We start from the raw sequence: 18,336 nt of genomic DNA, 5'->3' as shown, positions 1-18,336 counted from the left end.
TAGTCCTGAGTTCAATCCCGGGCTCGGGATCTTTCTGTGTGGGGTTTGCATGTTTTCCCCGTGACTGCGTGGGTTCCCTCCGGGTACTCCGGCTTCCTCCCACTTCCAAAGACATGCACCTGGGGATAGGTTGATTGGCAACACTAAATGGTCCCTAGTGTGTGAATGTGAGTGTGAATGTTGTCTGTCTATCTGTGTTGGCCCTGCGATGAGGTGGTGTCTTGTCCAGGGTTTACCCCGCCTTCCGACCGAATGCAGCTGAGATAGCTTCCAGTACCCCCTGCAAACCCAAAAGGGACTAGCGGTAGAAAACGGATGGATGGATGACCAAGCGTGTCGCCATCTTGGCGATGCAATTTGAGCGTGGCCTTGCTAATCTGCAGCATACTGAAGCACAATGAGTTGAGAACGCCAGCCGATAATGTTTAAATTCAATCTAAACCAGGAATGTCCACACTTTTTGACTTGGGGGTCGCATTAGGCTAAAGGAATTTAGCCGAGCGCCAAAAGCTGACTACATGTAAAGTAACTACATGTTTATATGTGTATGTGTACGTGTACACATTATACTATTAAATTAATGATGGATGGATGAAATTAACATAATATGTATATAATAAATATAAGTGGATATTAAAAGTATGTGAAGATATGACTCCTACCTGGTTTGCGTCCCCGACAACTTTCTGAAAGTTGTGTAATCAATCAGAAATATAGAGCTGCTAAACATGGATAAGTTTGCAGAGAGTGTTTTACATTTCCCTTCATGCACTCTAATGGATTTAAATGGGTGTAATTTTTTAATGTTTTTATGGTGTTTGGACATTTTTCATAATATCCACAATATTCAGTGAGTAGGATGTGTTATTCATTACCATGAATGTTGAACTAAAATGTTGAACCCTGAAATTATTCCCTGCATTTGACCCATCACCCTTGAACACCCCCTGGGAGGGGAGGGGAGCAGGGGGCAGCAGCGGTGGCTGCGCCCAGGAATCATTTTTTGGAGATTTAACCCCCAATTACATCCCTTGATAATGAGTGCCAATCAGGGAGGTAATGGGTGCCATTTTTATAGTCTTTGGTATGACTCGGCCGGGGTTTGAACTCAGAACCTACCGATCTCAGGGCAGACACTCTAACCCCAAGGCCACTGAGTAGGTTGAGTGTATTATTTATTTTGCATCATGACTAGGGGAGGTTGTTTGGATGATGTCATATAAGTCAATGCTGTGCTATTACTTCAAAGTACTTTCAAGGCTTATTGATCTGATTTAATCACAATGTCTACAATATGGCAGCAAATATGTAGCATTCAGAAACTGCCTCGTATTTAAGATTTATGTGGAAGTACTCCACACAATGCTTTGTTGAACTCATGACGTCTCGCAGCCAAATTGAAGAAGCTGGTGGGTCGCACTTGGCCCACAGCCTGTAGTGTCGATACCCCTGAGCTATTTTTAACAGTGAACATTTATCCATGAAAATATTGAGCAATTTAAAAAAACTTATATTATGATACGGTTTTCATCTGACTAATATGTCATCAAAAAGCAATAGGCGTCATAGTCCTTTACCAAAAAAGACGGTTGCAAAATAGTTGACGAACTGAGCAGAAAGCAGGTGAAAATAATATGTTTTAGGAACCCACGTCAACGGTGCACCAATTCTGTCTCTGACTGCTCGCCCACACGCTCTTTGGAGCAGACGTTGTAGCAAACTGCGAGAGCCAAAATTCTTGCCCTCTTCCTTTTTAATCTTCTATGCGTAATCATTTCGTTCAGAAAATGTTGACTTTGATTGCACAAAATCCTTGAAACTGCCAAAAAATGTGCCAGGACTGAGACCTACTAGAATTGGAGCCACATTTACTACCGTAAACACTGCAGAACATTTGATGTCATGATGGCGTGTCTGCATGTGGGTCAGATTGCATTCACATTGGACATCACCATTTTTTGTACAGTGAATGACTACATGAAATGCCTTAGACCTCTAAAAAGCTTTAGAACAGTGCCTTACAGTTGTGATCAAAATTAATCAACCTCCACACAATTTTGGTGTTTTAGCAAGTTGGACATTTATTCCGTATTTTGTTTATAGTCATATCAAATAAAGATGTGTTAAATAGACAAATGCAACTTGAATTGTAACACAGTATTTTACAAAATACCAAAAAAGGACATTTTTCTTAATATATCATTGACAAAAGTATTCAACCCCTTGAAGATCATAACTCTTAAGAACACAATTTGAATAAGGTCTTTTCAATCAGGTGTTGAAAACACCTGTAGATGTGATTAGAACCATAATGAGCAACAATTGAACTGATTGAAAAAAACGGTGACGCTCAGCTTCTTGTAGATGGTCAATGGTGTATTTGCAAAACGGTGAAGTCCAGGGAGTGGTCAAAGAAGTCAAGAGAGGAGGTAATTTCTATTCATAAGAAAGGATATGGATATAAGAAAATAGCAAAGACATTACACATTCTAAGAGACACAGTTGGGAGCATAATTCGCAAGTTTAAAGCTAAAGGCACAGTGGAAACACTACCTGGGCGTGGTAGAAAGAGGATGCTCTGTGCAACTGCTGTCTGGTATTTTAAGCGTACAGTGGTGAAAACCCCCCAGGTAACTGCTGAGGAACTACAACAGGACATTGCAGAGGGGGGAACGCAGGTTTCGTCCCAGACAATAAGGTGTGCACTATGAGATGAAGGCCTCCATGCCAGAACTCCCAGGCGCACCCCACTTCTGACTACCAGGCACAAGAAAAATAGACTCCAGTATGACTAAAACCATCTGGACAAACCCCAAAGGTTTTGGGAAACTGTTCTATGGAGTGATGAGACAAAAGTGGAACTCTTTGGGCCTATGAATCAATGTTGTGTCTGGAGGAGAAAAAATTAAGCTTACAAAGAGAAGAACACCTCGCCTACTGTTAAGCATGGTGGGGGGTCAATCATGCTCTGGGGCTGTTTCTCTGCCTCAGGTACCGGGAATCCCCAGCGCGTTCAAGGCATTATGAATTCTATTTCCTAGCAGGATATATTAGCTGCAAATATCATGAAGTCAGTGAGGAAGCTGAGGCTTGGGAGACATTGGACCTTCCAACAGGACAAGGATCCCAAGCATACCTCCAAATCAACATCAGAGTGGTTGCAGAAGAAGGGCTGGAAGACTCTGGAGTGGCCTTCACAGTCGCCAGACCTAAATCCTCTAGAAAAGCTGTGGTGGGACTTGAAGAAGGCAGTTGCAGCACCCAAGCCCAAGAATATGAATGAACTGGAGGCCTTTGCCCAAGAGGAATGGGCTAAAATACCTGTAGATGGTTACAAGAAGTTATGTATCACCTTTGAAGGATGTCATTACTGCCAAAGGGTGTTCTACTAAGTACTAAAGATGCATGGAACTAGGGGGTTGAATCATTTTGTCAATGAGATATTAAGAAAAATGTCCTTTTTTTGATATTTTGTAAAATACAGTGTTACAATTAAGTTGCATTTGTCTATTTGACACATCTTTATTTGATATGACTATAAACAAAATACGGAATAAATGTCCAACTTGCTAAAACACCTAAATTGTGTGGGAGTTGAATAATTTTGATCACAACTGTAAAGGAGTTCTTTTATTGTATTTTGAGTTAAAAATGGAAAAACTATTAATATTCCAATCATTGGCTGCACCACAAGCAGGGTCATCCTCCTCCCTATATGCAGATTGTCGGGTTTGAACACTGATGACATCTATTAAACAGGACACAAAGCAAAGAATCAAACAGAGACAGAATTCAATTTGGCTCAGTGAGGAGAAACGTGTACATCTGTACCCTTTGTACATTGTCATCACGCTCTGCCAAAAGATTGAACGCCTCCTTCTTTTATTTGGACCTTCCTCTGGCACTCATCGAGGGTGGACGCTCCCCTTTGCTCTCCCTTATCTCTCCTGCTTGCTTCGTTGTTTTGTCTTGTCTTAACTTTCTTGTTGCCTCTTTTTTGCACTGCTCTCCAAATCTAAACATTGGAACTTTTTAACTGGCCTCAACAAAATTGACAAGATCTTGGGTTTGGGGGAACCTGCTGTCGTGACGAAGCGGTTGTTGCTGGACACACGACGGACTCTTGGGAGAAGAAGGAGGGCCGCGTGCCTGGCGACCCTTTTCTGTCGACGACGTGAAGATATCCACCTATTCGGAATTATGACAACAGGACATCTGCGGATTGGAGTAAGCGTTGCTCTGGTTTGTCGACAAATTGGAAGTTGCTGGCAATCTTCAAAGTACCCCAAAGCTGCCACAAATGATTGGAGGATGCGGGAAGAACTGTGGATTACATCGGATTGTCTACCCCACAGTTTTTGAGGTCCAGTCATAGACAATTTTAGAGTGAAAAGAACATTTTATTTTCACTTGCATACAAATCATTTTATCAATCAATCAATCAATGTTTACTTATATAGCCCTAAATCACTAGTGTCTCAAAGGGCTGCACAAACCACCACGACATCCTCGGTAGGCCCACATAAGGGCAAGGAAAACTCACACCCAGTGGGACATCGGTGACAATGATGACCCAGTGGGACGTCGGTGACAATGATGACTATGAGAACCTTGGAGAGGAGGAAAGCAATGGATGTCGAGCGGGTCTAACATGATACTGTGAAAGTTCAATCCACAATGGATCCAACACAGTCGCAAGAGTCCAGTCCAAAGCGGATCCAACACAGCAGCGAGAGTCCCGTTCACAGCAGGAAACCATCCCAAGCGGAGGCGGATCAGCAGCGCAGAGATGTCCCCAGCCGATACACAGGCAAGCAGTACATGGCCACCGGATCGGACCGGACCCCCTCCACAAGGGAGAGTGGGACATAGAAGAAAAAGAAACGGCAGATCAACTGGTCTAAAAAGGGAGTCTATTTAAAGGCTAGAGTATACAAATGAGTTTTAAGGTGAGACTTAAATGCTTCTACTGAGGTGGCATCTCGAACTGTTACCAGGAGGGCATTCCAGAGTACTGGAGCCCGAACGGAAAACGCTCTATAGCCCGCAGACTTTTTTGGGGCTTTGGGAATCACTAATAAGCCGGAGTCCTTTGAAGGCAGATTTCTTGCCGGGACATACGGTACAATACAATCGGCAAGATAGGATGGAGCTAGACCGTGTAGTATTTTATACGTAAGTAGTAAAACCTTAAAGTCACATCTCAAGTGCACAGGAAGCCAGTGCAGGTGAGCCAGTACAGGCGTAATGTGATCAAACTTTCTTGTTCTTGTCAAAAGTCTAGCAGCCGCATTTTGTACCAACTGTAATCTTTTAATGCTAGACATGGGGAGACCCGAAAATAATACGTTACAGTAATCGAGACGAGACGTAACAAACGCATGGATAATGATCTCAGCGTCTTTAGTGGACAGAATGGAGCGAATTTTAGCGATATTACGGAGATGAAAGAAGGCCGTATTAGTAACGCTTTTAATGTGTGACTCAAAGGAGAGAGTTGGGTCGAAGATAATACCCAGATTCTTTACCGTGTCGCATTGTTTAATTGTTTGGTTGTCAAATGCTAACTTGGATTGTTTCCCTGGCTTCGAGACTCTCCCGAAGATCGCTGCAGCGAAGAGACAACAAACTCCCTTTTTTGTCTCTCATGGACACACACCTGTTGTTGTGAACTTTGGACTAGCGACGGCAAATACATCAAGGCCGCGGAACAGAGATACACTTTGGGCTTATATACACGTCCCCCTAATCCAACGCCCTCGACGCAAATCCCGTAGGGGTGATGAATGGATGGTCAGTGCCTGAGAGCTGCGGCCTACCACCATGTCCTTGAACTACCTTCCCTCTGTTGCTAGATATCTCGACATGTATGTTGTAATATGAAGAGTTCATACGCAAAAACCGATAAACGCCATTTTGATAAAGTTTAGCCCAGCCTCGGTAATATATAGTCCGCCACTTCTATTGTGGTATACCAAAATCAATTTGTTTGCAAATGCGGACAAATGCCGCTTTTAACGTCATTTAGTTCAGCGATTTATTGCAAAGGCCGATAAGCGCCATGGATCATCTACCACAAAAGCCGATATATCCGTTTGCCCAACCAGCGCTGCAGTACGGGATCACGTGACAAACAAAATGGCGGCGCGCACGGACTCACTCAGTGTTGTTATCCACGCATGAATAATTTGGAAGCTTCTCCTGTGAACACTGTTAAGCCAGCGAAAAAAACTGACGTGTTGAAGTTATTATTTGATGTTGGCGCTAGCACGCGTGTCCGTGAGTTTTACACCGCCGCGTTAAACGATGTTGTCGAGCATGGAGCTAATGTCGATAGCGATGATGAGTGAGCTGTTATCTGCACAGGAGTGTTTTTCATAGGCAAACCAGGTTGAGCATTTGTGTTTGTTTTATTAATAAAACATTGTCTTCATTGCAACACTGTTTTTTTGGTTTTTTCATTATGTGCTGAAAAGCACGAGGTAAATATGTGAGGTCACAGTTCCAAAAAAGCATGTCCGGTTAGCAAGTACGAAAAAACAATGTTCGCAGGGACAGCTAGATTTATAAGTACCAAGGGATCGAAACTGTTAAATAATGAAGTAAAGAAATGTGAACAGTTGTTACGTTGAAATGTGGCTTTCGATAAATTTAACGTTCTGTTTTTCTCTCTATCTTTATCTTGAATATTATGCGAAATAACGACCGCAAAGAAAACGATTTTGGAGATATCTGTTTTTGCGACATATCATAATTTGGAGATATCTGCTTTTGACGTAAAACCACATCAAACACTCTTACTTGAAAGCCATTCATTACATCAGCATTTCTTAAAAGTTTAGGCTTTCATGACTTGCTTATGTTGATATTAAATAAACCATTGTATGCTTGTGCATGTACCGACAACACCAGCAGGCAGAAAATCGTTAATATACAGAATCGGTCAAAATGGATTTATCTGCTTTTGCATATGAACTCTTCATATGTATATGTGCTTTGCTATGGAGGTTTTTTCTCTCTCCGAACTGGGCCCCCTTAAGAGCCCAGTCCGGATCGTATTTTTTTACTCATCCTTCCCCAGCTTTTACCTTTTTCCCATCTTTTACGGGGCGCCTTGTGGCGACCCATCAGCGTTCTTGTTCTGTAACCCTGTACACTGTTTGTTGTCTAATCTTGAACAGGTTTGTGCTGAAAACAAAGTTTTGTTGTACTTGTTGCAATGACAATAAAGACCTACCTACCTACTAAACACATGGCAACAGCTGCTTCCAAAGTGACGAGGTCGTAAACAGCCATCGCCTTTGATTACAAAACAGTTCAAAAGAAAATGTCGGTTCAAAAAAAGAGGTCGTAAAAGAGTTCAAGAAAGAGGTCGCAAAAAAGTTCAAAAAGAGGTATGTAAAAGAGTTCAAAAAGAGTTCGTAAAAGAGTTCAAAAAAGCAGTGTCTGGAACTTGGGCAGATCTTGCCTTCTCTCCGCTTTAAAGTTAAAGTTAAAGTACCAATGATTGTCAAACACTGACTATATCTGGTGAAGTGTGTCCTCTGTATTTGACCCATCCCCCTTGTACACCCCATGGGAGGTGAGGGGAGCAGTGGGCAGCACAATTTTTGATGAGTTCTAGTTTTTGGGCTAAAACAATATTTTTCTGTTGATTACAATACATGAAAGAAACAAACACCTTCATGTTGCTTTCCCCCTTACACAGTGGAGTTTTACAAGCCTTCTTCTTGGTAGGTTCAAAGACATGCTTTTGCTTCTCGCTGGGAACTCATTGAAAAACAAACTTTTGTGATAACTTAGATTCAATTATAGAAACACAGATCATGCATTGTGCCTAGGGCCCTGCGATCTGTGGAGGGCCTTGTTTTGCTTGAGGAAGCTTAAATTAAATCCCGTATTTTTCGCACAAATGCTTTCATTTTCTCAAAATTGCACAGCGCGCCTTATAACCCAGGGCGCCTAATGCAGTGTTTTTCAACCTTTTTTTAAGAAAGGCACATTTTTTGCGTTGAAAAAATCCGGATGCACACCACCAGCAGAAATCATTAAAAAACCAAACTCAGTTGACAGTAAAAAGTCGTTGTCGCGATTGTTGGATATGATATTGTTCGAGATGCTACCTCAGTAGAAGCATTTAAGTCTCACCTTAAAACTCATCTGTATACTCTAGCCTTTAAATAGACCTCCTTTTTAGACCAGTTGATCTGCCGCTTCTTTTCTTTCTCCTATGTCCCCCCCTCCCTTGTGGAGGGGGTCCGGTCCGATGACCATGGATGAAGTACTGGCTGTCCAGAGTCGAGACCCAGGATGGACCGCTCGTCGGGACCCAGGATGGACCGCTCGCCTGTGTATCGGTTGGGGACATCTCTACGCTGCTGATCCGCTTGAGATGGTTTCCTGTGGACGGGACTCTTGCTGCTGTCTTGGATTCGCTTGAACTGAACTCTCGCGGCTGTGTTGGAGCCACTATGCATTGAACTTTCACAGTATCATGTTAGGCCCGCTCGACATCCATTGCTTTCGGTCCCCTAGAGAGGGGGGGTTGCCCACATCTGAGGTCCTCTCCAAGGTTTCTCATAGTCAGCATTGTCACTGGCGTCCCACTGGATGTGAATTCTCCCTGCCCACTGGGTGTGAGTTTTCCTTGCCCTTTTGTGGGTTCTTCCGAGGATGTTGTAGTCGTAATGATTTGTGCAGTCCTTTGAGACATTTGTGATTTGGGGCTATATAAATAAACATTGATTGATTGATTGATTGACCTTAAACCATAACCAAGCATGCATTTATATAGCTCTTGTCTCAAAGTAGGTGTACTGTCACTACCTGTCACGTCACACCGTGACCTATTTAAAGTTTTTTGCTGTTTTCCCTGTGTGTATTGTTTTAGTTCTTGTCTTGCGTTCCTATTTTGGTGGCTTTTTCTCTTTTTTTGGATATTTTCCTGTAGCAGTTTCATGTCTTCCTTTGAGCGATATTTCCCACATTTACTTTGTTTTAGCAATCAAGAATATTTCAGTTGTTTTTATCCTTCTTTGTGGGGACATTGTCGATTGTCAATGTCATGTTCGGATGTACATTGTGGACGCCGTCTTTGCTCCACAGTAAGTCTTTGCTGTCGTCCAGCATTCTGTTTTTGTTTACTTTGTAGCCACTTCGGTTTTAGTTTCGTTCTGCAAAGCCTTCCTTAAGATTCAATGCCTATTTTTCGGGGCACTTACCTTTTGTTTATTTTTAGTTTAAGCATTAGATACTTTTTTACCTGCACGCTGCCTCCCGCTGTTTCCGACATCTGCAAAGCAATTAGCTACCGGCTGCCACCAACTGATTACAGTAGGCTGACACCTACTGAGTATTACACGGTTACTCTGCCGAGCTGCCAGACAGTACCGACACTCAACAACAACACTTAATTTGTAGACTATAATTATTGGTTTGCAAAAAATATTTTTACCCCAAATAGGTGAAATTAGATAATCTCCCACGGCACACCAGACTGTATCTCATGGCACACTAGTGTGCCACGGTGCAGTGGTTGAAAAAGACTGGCCTAATGCACGGATTAGTTCTGGTTGTGCTTACAGACCTAGACGCAGTTTTATTTGGTACGTGGTGTAATGATATGTGTGACCAGTCTATTACACTTAAGAGATATGTAGGGACTGCAGGCTGAAGCCTGTTCAGAAAATGAAATATCAAGAGAAAAGCGCTATATAAATATAATTCACTTCACATTTATAATTGGAATGAATCAGAATCACGATTCGGCTGTGAAATCTTTATGCATTTCTATTATTTTGGAAGAAATCATCGAACAATGTATTTGTATTAGTACAAAGCTAAAGTAACAGTTAACAAAAATACAAAAAATGTTTCACATAACAAAAATTCTGCTTGAGGCCCCAATTGAGGCGTGTTCACAACCACAAGGAGAACACTGTTAGCTTGCTTGAATAGTTGCATTTAAATGCAAAGCGCCGCTGGTTTTTAATAAAGGATCCACCAATAAGTACATGAACTTGTCAAAGAGAACAGCCTTGCAGGCATCAATAACTCATGTAAAATAGTTTCCAAGTAAATAAAACAAAGTGAAAGTGAATATTGTGTATGTTTTGCATGCACAACAGTCACCAATTCCGTGCAGGGGCACGCAAAATGACAAACCCATAAGGCAGGGGTCGGCAACCCAAAATGTTGAAAGAGCCATATTGGACCAAAAATACAAAAACAAATCTGTCTGGAGCCGCAAAAAATGAAAATCCATATTACGTACAGATAGTGTGTCATGAGATATAAATTGAATTATGAGGACTTAAAGGAAACTAAATGAGCTGAAATATAGCTACAAATGAGGCATAATGATGCAATATGTACAAACAGCTAGCCTAAATAGCATGTTAGCATCGATTAGCTTGCAGCCATGCAGTGACCAAATATGTCTGATTAGCACTCCACACAAGTCAATAACATCAACAAAACTCACCTTTCTGCATTCATGCACAACGCTATAAGTTTGGTGGACAAAATGAGACAGAAAAAGAAGTGGCATAAATCACGTCTTAGAAAGTCGGAGAAAGTTATACATGTAAACCAGGGGTCGGCAACCCACGGCTCTGAAGCCGGATGCAGCTCTTTAGCGCCGCCCTAGTGGCTCTCTGGAGCTTTTTCAAAAATATATGAAAAATGGAAATGATGAGGGCAAAAAACATATTTTTTGTTTTAATTTGGTTTCTGTAGGTGGAAAAACATGACACAAACCTCCCTAATTCCTATAAAGCACACTGTTTATATTAAACATGCTTCACTGATTCCAGTATTTGGCGAGCGGCGTTTTGTCCTACTGATTTTGGCTGTCCTTGAACTCACACTAGTTTGTTTACATGTATAACTTTCTCCGGCTTTCTAAGACGTGATTCATGCCACTTCTTTTTCCGTCTCATTTTGTCCACCAAACTTATATAACATTGTACATGAGTTTTGTTTATGTTATTGACTTGTGTGGAGTGCTAATCAGACATATTTGGTCACTGCATGACTGCAAGCTAATTGATGCTAACATGCTATTTAGGCTAGCTGTTTGTACATATTGCATCATTATGCCTCGTTTGTAGCTATATTTGAGCTCATTTAGTTTATTTTAAGTCCTCATAATTAAATTTATATCTCATGACACACTATCTGTATGTAATGTGGCTTTTAATTTTTTGCGGGCTCCAGACGGATTTGTTTTTGTATTTTTGGTCCAATTGGCTCTTTCAACGTTATGGGTTACCGACCCCTGATGTAAACAAACGGCGCTCGCCAAATACTCGAATCAGTGAAGCACGTTTAATATAAACTGTGTGCTTTATAGCAATAACGGAGGTTTGTGTTATGTTTTTCCTCCATACATTTTTGAAAAAGCTCCAGAGAGCCACTAGGGCGGCGCTAAAGAGCGGCATGCGGCTCCAGAGCCGCGGGTTGCCAACCCCCGCCATAGGTGAAAGGTCACACAAGCGCTATAGCAGTGGTTCTCAACCTTTATTCAGTGATGTAACCCCTGTGAACATGTTTTTAATTCAAGTACCCCCTAATCAGAGCAAAGCATTTTTGGTTGAAAAAAGAGATAAAGAAGTAAAATACAGCACTATGTCAACAGTTTCTGATTTATTAAAGTGTATAATTGTATATTGTGGTTAGAGTGTTCGCCCTAGATCGGTAGGTCGTGGGTTCAAACCCCGGCCGAGTCATACCAAAGAATATAAAAATGGGACCCATTATCTCCCTGCTTGGCACTCAGCATTAAGGGTTGGAATTGGGGGTTAAATCACCATAAATGATTCCTGGGCGCGACCCCGCTGCTGCCCACTGCTCCCCTCACCTCCCAGGGGGTGATTTTTTTTTTATTTTTTTTTCTTTCTCCCCTTGGCCTCAGTCTGCTCCCCCACTCCAGGGCCTAGGCTAAGACCGATTTTTTTAATTTTATTTTAATCTTCTATTTTTTTTCTTCCCCACCCGCCACCCCCCTTGTTTACCTGTATGTCATCTTTTTTGTAAGGGGCGCTGGAAGCCGGCAGACCCGTCAGCGATCCTGTTCTGTCTCCCTGTAATGTTTGTCTGATCTTGAATGGGATTGTGCTGAAAATTGTAATTTTCCTGAAGGAACTCTCCTGACGGAATAAATAAAGTACTATCTATCTATCTATCTATCTATCTATCTATCTATCTATCTATCTATCTATCTATCTATCTATCTATCTATCTATCTATCTATCAAGGGTGATGGGTCAAATGCAGACAATAATTTCGCCACACCTAGTGTGTGTGTGACAGTCATTGGTACTTTTTAACTTATAACAGTGCAATAATATTGCTCATTTTTAGTGGTCTTTCTTGAACTATTTGAAAAAAAAGATATAAAAATAACTAAAAACTTGTTGAAAAATAAACAAGTGATTCAATTATGAATAAAGATTTCTACACATAGCAGTAATCATCAACTTAATGTGCCCTCTTTGGGAATTGTAATAGAGATCCATCTGGATTCATCAACTTCATTCTAAACATTTCTTCACAAAAAAAGAAATCTTTAACATCAATATTTATGGAAAATGTCCACAAAAAATGTAGCTGTCAACACTGAATATTGCATCGTTGCATTTCCTTTCACTATTTATGAACTTACATTCATATTTTGTTTAAAGGGCTACTGAAACCCACTACTACCCACCACACAGTCTGATAGTTTATATATCAATGATGAAATATTAACATTGCAACACATGCCAATACGGCCGCTTTAGTTTACTAAATTGCAATTTTAAATTTCCTGGGACTTTTTTCTTGAAAACGTCACGTAATGATGATGTATACGCGTGACGTCACGTGCTGTTATGAATATGAGCGCTGCACACACACACAGCTAAAAGTCGTCTGCTTTAATGGCATAATTACACAGTATTTTGGAGATCTGTGTTGCTGAATCTTTTGCAATTTGTTCAATTAATAATGGAGAAGTCAAAGTACAAAGATGGAGTTGGGAAGCTTTAGCCTTTAGCCACACAAACACAGTGATTCCTTGTTTAAAATTCACAGAGGTGAAACTTTCCTATGGATCAGAGTGGACATGGATCCCGACTACATGTCAACCAGCAGGTTTCGGTGAGAAAATTGTGGTTAAAAAGTCGCCACTTACCGGATATCAGCAGAGCTTGTGACTCCCGTACAGCTGCCGTCGACTTCCCCGAGACACTGGACGTACACTTCCGACTATCAGGTACTGTTAAACTCACTAAAACACTAGCAACACAATAGAAAGATAAGGGATTTCCCAGAATGATCCTAGTAAATGTTTCTAAAAACATATGAATCCGTCTCAATGCTTTTTTTTTTTCTAGTCCGTCGCTATCAATATCCTCAAACACGAATCTTTCATCCTCGCTCAAATTAATGGGGAAATTGTCGTTTTCTCGGTCCGAATAGCTGTTTTTGTTGGAGGCTCCCATTACAATCAATGTGAATATATAAGGAGCCATCAAACATGTGACGTCATTGTTTGCGACTTCCGGTAGAGGCAGGGCTTTTCTCCAGTTGCCAACTTTATCGTGGATGTTCTCTACTAAATCCTTTCAGCAAAAATATGGCAATATCGAGAAATGTGAATGATAGTGAAGTGAATTATATTTATATAGCGCTTTTTCTCTAGTGACTCAAAGCGATTTACATAGTGAAACCCGATATCTAATTTTTTACATTTAAACCAGTGTGGGTGGCCCTGGGAGCAGGTGGGTAAAGTGCCTTGCCCAAGGACACAACGGCAGTGACTAGGATGGCACACGCGGGAATCGAACCTGCAACCCTAAAGTTGCTGGCACGGCCACTCTACCAACCGAGCTATGCCGTCAAGTATGACACATAGAATGGACCTGCTATCCCCGTTTAAATAAGAACATCTCATTTCAGTACTTCCATCCATCCATTTTCTACCGCTTATTCCCTTTTGGGGTCGCTGGCGCCTATCTCAGCTACCATGAATTGATTAACGTGAACCCCGACTTAAACAAGTTGAAAAACTTATTCGGGTGTTACCATTTAGTGGTCAATTGTACGGAATATGTACTGTACTGTGCAATCTACTAATAAAAGTATCAATCAATCAATCAAAACAATCGGGCGGAAGGCGGGGTACACTCTGGACAAGTCGCCACCTCATCGCAGGGCCAACACAGATAGACAGACAACATTCACACTCACATTCAAACACTAGGGCCAATTTTTTAGTGTTGCCAATCAACCTATCCCCAGGTGCATGTCTTTGGAAGTGGGAGGAAGCCGGGTACTATTCAATAAATATATTTATAAAGGATTTTTGAATTGTTGCTACTTTTAGAATATTTTCAAAAAAAATCTCACGTACACCTTGGCATAACTTCAAGTACCCCCAGGGGTACGCGTACCCCCGTTTGAGAACCACTGCGCTATGTAGGTCACAACAGGTGCGGCTTATGCGCGGGTCTGCGCATGCGCCGCGTCGACAATCATTGTTGTTGTGATGACGTCACGACGAGACCTCTGCAGACCCCCTTTGTGTGCACCGATGGTTACTTACTCAGCATATCCGGTGGCCCACGGTAATCTCCTGGTCTCCTTCAGGATGAGGATGGGCCGGGCCATGTGATCTGCGGAGCACTCGATCTCATCCGGGGATAGTCCCAAGAACTCCGGCCTCATATACGGGAATTTCAGCGGCAGGTCCGAGCCGGGGTTGCCGCCTCCGGCGGAGCTGCCCCCGGCCATGATCCCGCCCATGAAGCCGGCCACGGCGGACTTGACCCGGGTTAGCATGTTGTTGGTGGCGCGTCGCGGAGGGGTATCCGGCGGCCGGTGCGCGGCGCCGCGGCTCCCTTTCCCCGGATTGCCCCCCAGCTCGGCCGCGCTGCTTCGACGACAGGTCCGATGGAGGGAAAAAAAAAGGGAAGGGGGGAGGGGGAGTGACTCCGTCCGGTCAATGCGTCATCGATGGCGGACGTTTACAGGGCACCCTTCGCCGGGGAAGGGTGGAGGAAAGAGGCTAGGATGGCTTAGGCAAAGCCGTGCACGCCTCCATGGAACGAGCAGGAGACAACATCCCCAGCGTCGGGAACGCGGAATTAACGGGTCACGTGACGCGGCCGTGATACATCCTGTAAAAAAAAAAAAAAGAATACATATATATATTAGGGGTGTGGGGGAAAAATCGATTTGAATACGAACTGCGATTTCTCACGTTGTGCGATTCAGAATTGATTGTCATTTTTAAATAAAAAATATTATTTTTTAAAAATATCGGTTCGCAGCCGAGTGTGAAGCGACCGGAATGAGAATCAGCACCTCCAAGTCCGAGTCCATGGTTCTCGCCCGGAAAAGGGTGGAGTGCCATCCCCGGGTTGGGGAGGAGACCCTGCCCCAAGTGGAGGAGTTCAAGTACCTAGGAGTCTTGTTCACGAGTGAGGGAAGAGTGGATCGTGAGATCGACAGGCGGATCGGTGCGGCGTCTTCAGTAATGCGGACGTTGTATCGATCCGTTGTGGTGAAGAAGGAGCTGAGCCGGAAGGCAAAGCTCTCAATTTACCGGTCGATCTACGTTCCCATCCTCACCTATGGTCATGAGCTTTGGGTCATGACCGAAAGGATAAGATCACGGGTACAAGCGGCCGAAATGAGTTTCCTCCGCCGTGTGGCGGGGCTCTCCCTTAGAGATAGGGTGAGAAGCTCTGCCATCAGGGAGGAACTCAAAGTAAAGCCGCTGCTCCTCCACATCGAGAGGAGCCAGATGAGGTGGTTCGGGCATCTGGTCAGGATGCCACCCGAACGCCTCCCTAGGGAGGTGTTTAGGGCACGTCCAACCGGTAGGAGGCCACGGGGAAGACCCAGGACACGTTGGGAAGACTATGTCTCCCGGCTGGCCTGGGAACGCCTCGGGATCCCCCGGGAAGAGCTAGACGAAGTGGCTGGGGAGAGGGAAGTCTGGGTTAACCTGCTTAGGCTGTTGCCCCCGCGACCTGACCTCGGATAAGCGGAAGATGATGGATGGATGGATGGATCTATTTTTTTTATCAATCCAACAAACCAATAGACAGCAATACCATAACAATGCAATCCAATTCCAAAACCAAACCTGACCCAGCAACACTCAGAACTGCCGTTGACTCAAGAAAGCAAAAACCATCACCAAAGACAGCACACACCCTGGCCACCACCTGTTCCACCTGCTACCATCGGGCAGGCGCTACATGTGCATCAGAGCCAGAACAAACAGGCTCAGAGACAGCTTTTTTCCCCCAGAATTCTAACTTATAACAATACTCTTTCACCCCTATACAATATCCTGCCCTAATACCCTTCTGTGCAATACTACCCTTCAAGTGCTATACATCCGACACTAATTATTATTTATTACTTTGGTACTCTCGTCTTGTTCTGTATATTGTACAGTATTTTGTATTTCTACGGTGTTTTGTATATTGTACAGGATTGCTTGTTATTTTTATTGGATAGTAGTCTGTTTATTTCAATTGTTAGTTTTTCCTTTTATTACCTCTTGTGTTATTTATTTTAGCCCATATTTTTTCCCACAACCGCACCTTAAGTTGGAGTCTTTAATCTCGTTATATGCAAATATAGTGACAATAAAGTCTATTCTATTCAATAAACAGAGCAATTGAGAGGAGACACAAACACGACACAGTAATGAAACAAAAATGAATATTATCAACAACAGTATTAATATTAATTATAATTTCAGCATAGGAGTGATTAAAAATCCCTCATTGACATTATCATTAGACATTTATAAAAATAAAAAAAAGAACAATATTGTCACAGTGGCTTACACTTGCATTGCATCTCATAAGCTTGACAACACACTGTGTCCAATGTTTTCACAAAGATAAAATAAGTCATATTTTTGGTTCGTTTAATAGTTAAAACAAATTTACATTATTGCAATCAGTTGATAAAACATTGTCCTTTACAATTATGAAAGCTTTTTTTTTTTTAATCTACTACTCTGCTAGCATGTCAACAGACTGGGGTAGATCCTGCTGAAATCCTATGTATTGAATGAATACAGAATCCTTTTGAATCGGAAAAATATATTTTTTGAATCGAGAATTGCGTTGAATCGAGAAAATCGATATATAATCGAATCGCGACCCAAAGAATCGATATTGAATCGAATCGTGGGACACCCAAAGATTCACAGCCCTGATATATATATATATATATATATATATACATATATATATATATATATATATATATATATATATATATATATATATATATATATATATATATATATATTGGCCCACAGCCTTTTCCAAACATACAAGAAAACAACTTAAAACTATCGAAAAAGTTTATATTGACAAAATTAAAAATATTAACTAAAAAAAAAAAAAATTACGAAAACTAATGATATTAACATTAGTACGCTATTTACAATACAACGATAAAAAAATGAGATGCTTTTTTCTTAGCCTTTACCAGGGGTCATCAACCTTTTTGAAACCAAGAGCTACTTCTTGGGTACTGATTAATGCGAAGGGCTACCAGTTTGATACACACTTAAATAAATTGCCAGAAATAGCCAATTTGCTCAATTTACCTTTAATAAATAAATCTATGTATATATATATATATATATATATATATATATATATATATATATATATATATATATATATATATATATATATATATATGTATATATGTATATGTATATATATATATATATATATATATATATATGTATATATATATATATATGTGTATATATATGTATATATATGTATATATATATATATGTATATACATATGTATATATATATATATATGTGTATATGTATATATATATATATATATGTATATATATATGTATATATATATATATGTGTGTATATGTATATATATATATATATATACATATACACATATATATGTATGTATGTATATATATATATATATATATATATATATATATCTAAAAATGGGTATTCCGTCGTACTTTTTTTTTCCTTTTACGGAAGTTTTTTTGTAGAGAATAAATGATGAAAAAAATACTTAATTGAACAGTTTAAAAAAGGAGAAAACACGAAGAAACTTAAAATAAAAATTTGAAAGATAGTTTCCCCAATAATTTGAGCGAGGATGAAAGATTCGTGGATGAGGAAAGTTAGAGTGAAGCTCTAATAAAAAAAAAGAAAAGGCGACGGCTCCAGGCGGCGGAAGTGGGAGAGTTTCAGATGTAATTAGACACATTTACTAGGATAATTCTGGAAAATCCCTTATCTGCTTATTGTGTTAATAGTATTTTAG

At 41.2% G+C, this 18,336-nt stretch overlaps 2 protein-coding genes across 2 annotated transcripts in view; one reads left to right on the top strand and one right to left on the bottom strand.

Annotated features, from left to right (window-relative positions):
• LOC133561197 (protein phosphatase 1H-like) overlaps positions 1-15,138 on the bottom strand; it is a 53,088-nt gene extending 37,950 nt beyond the window's left edge. The window contains exon 1 of the mRNA XM_061914495.1: positions 14,588-15,138. Coding sequence (XP_061770479.1) covers positions 14,588-14,823 — 236 coding nt within the window. The 5' untranslated portion in view covers positions 14,824-15,138. The remainder of the gene's footprint in view (positions 1-14,587) is intronic.
• Positions 1-18,336, top strand: part of il17rel (interleukin 17 receptor E-like) — a 70,079-nt gene that overhangs the window by 22,961 nt on the left and 28,782 nt on the right. The window lies entirely within an intron of this gene.

This window comes from Nerophis ophidion, linkage group LG10, assembly GCF_033978795.1.
Source record: "Nerophis ophidion isolate RoL-2023_Sa linkage group LG10, RoL_Noph_v1.0, whole genome shotgun sequence".
Classification (NCBI taxonomy): domain Eukaryota; kingdom Metazoa; phylum Chordata; class Actinopteri; order Syngnathiformes; family Syngnathidae; genus Nerophis; species Nerophis ophidion.
Note: the sequence above shows the minus strand (reverse complement) of the source record. Positions and strands in the feature narration are given on the sequence as shown.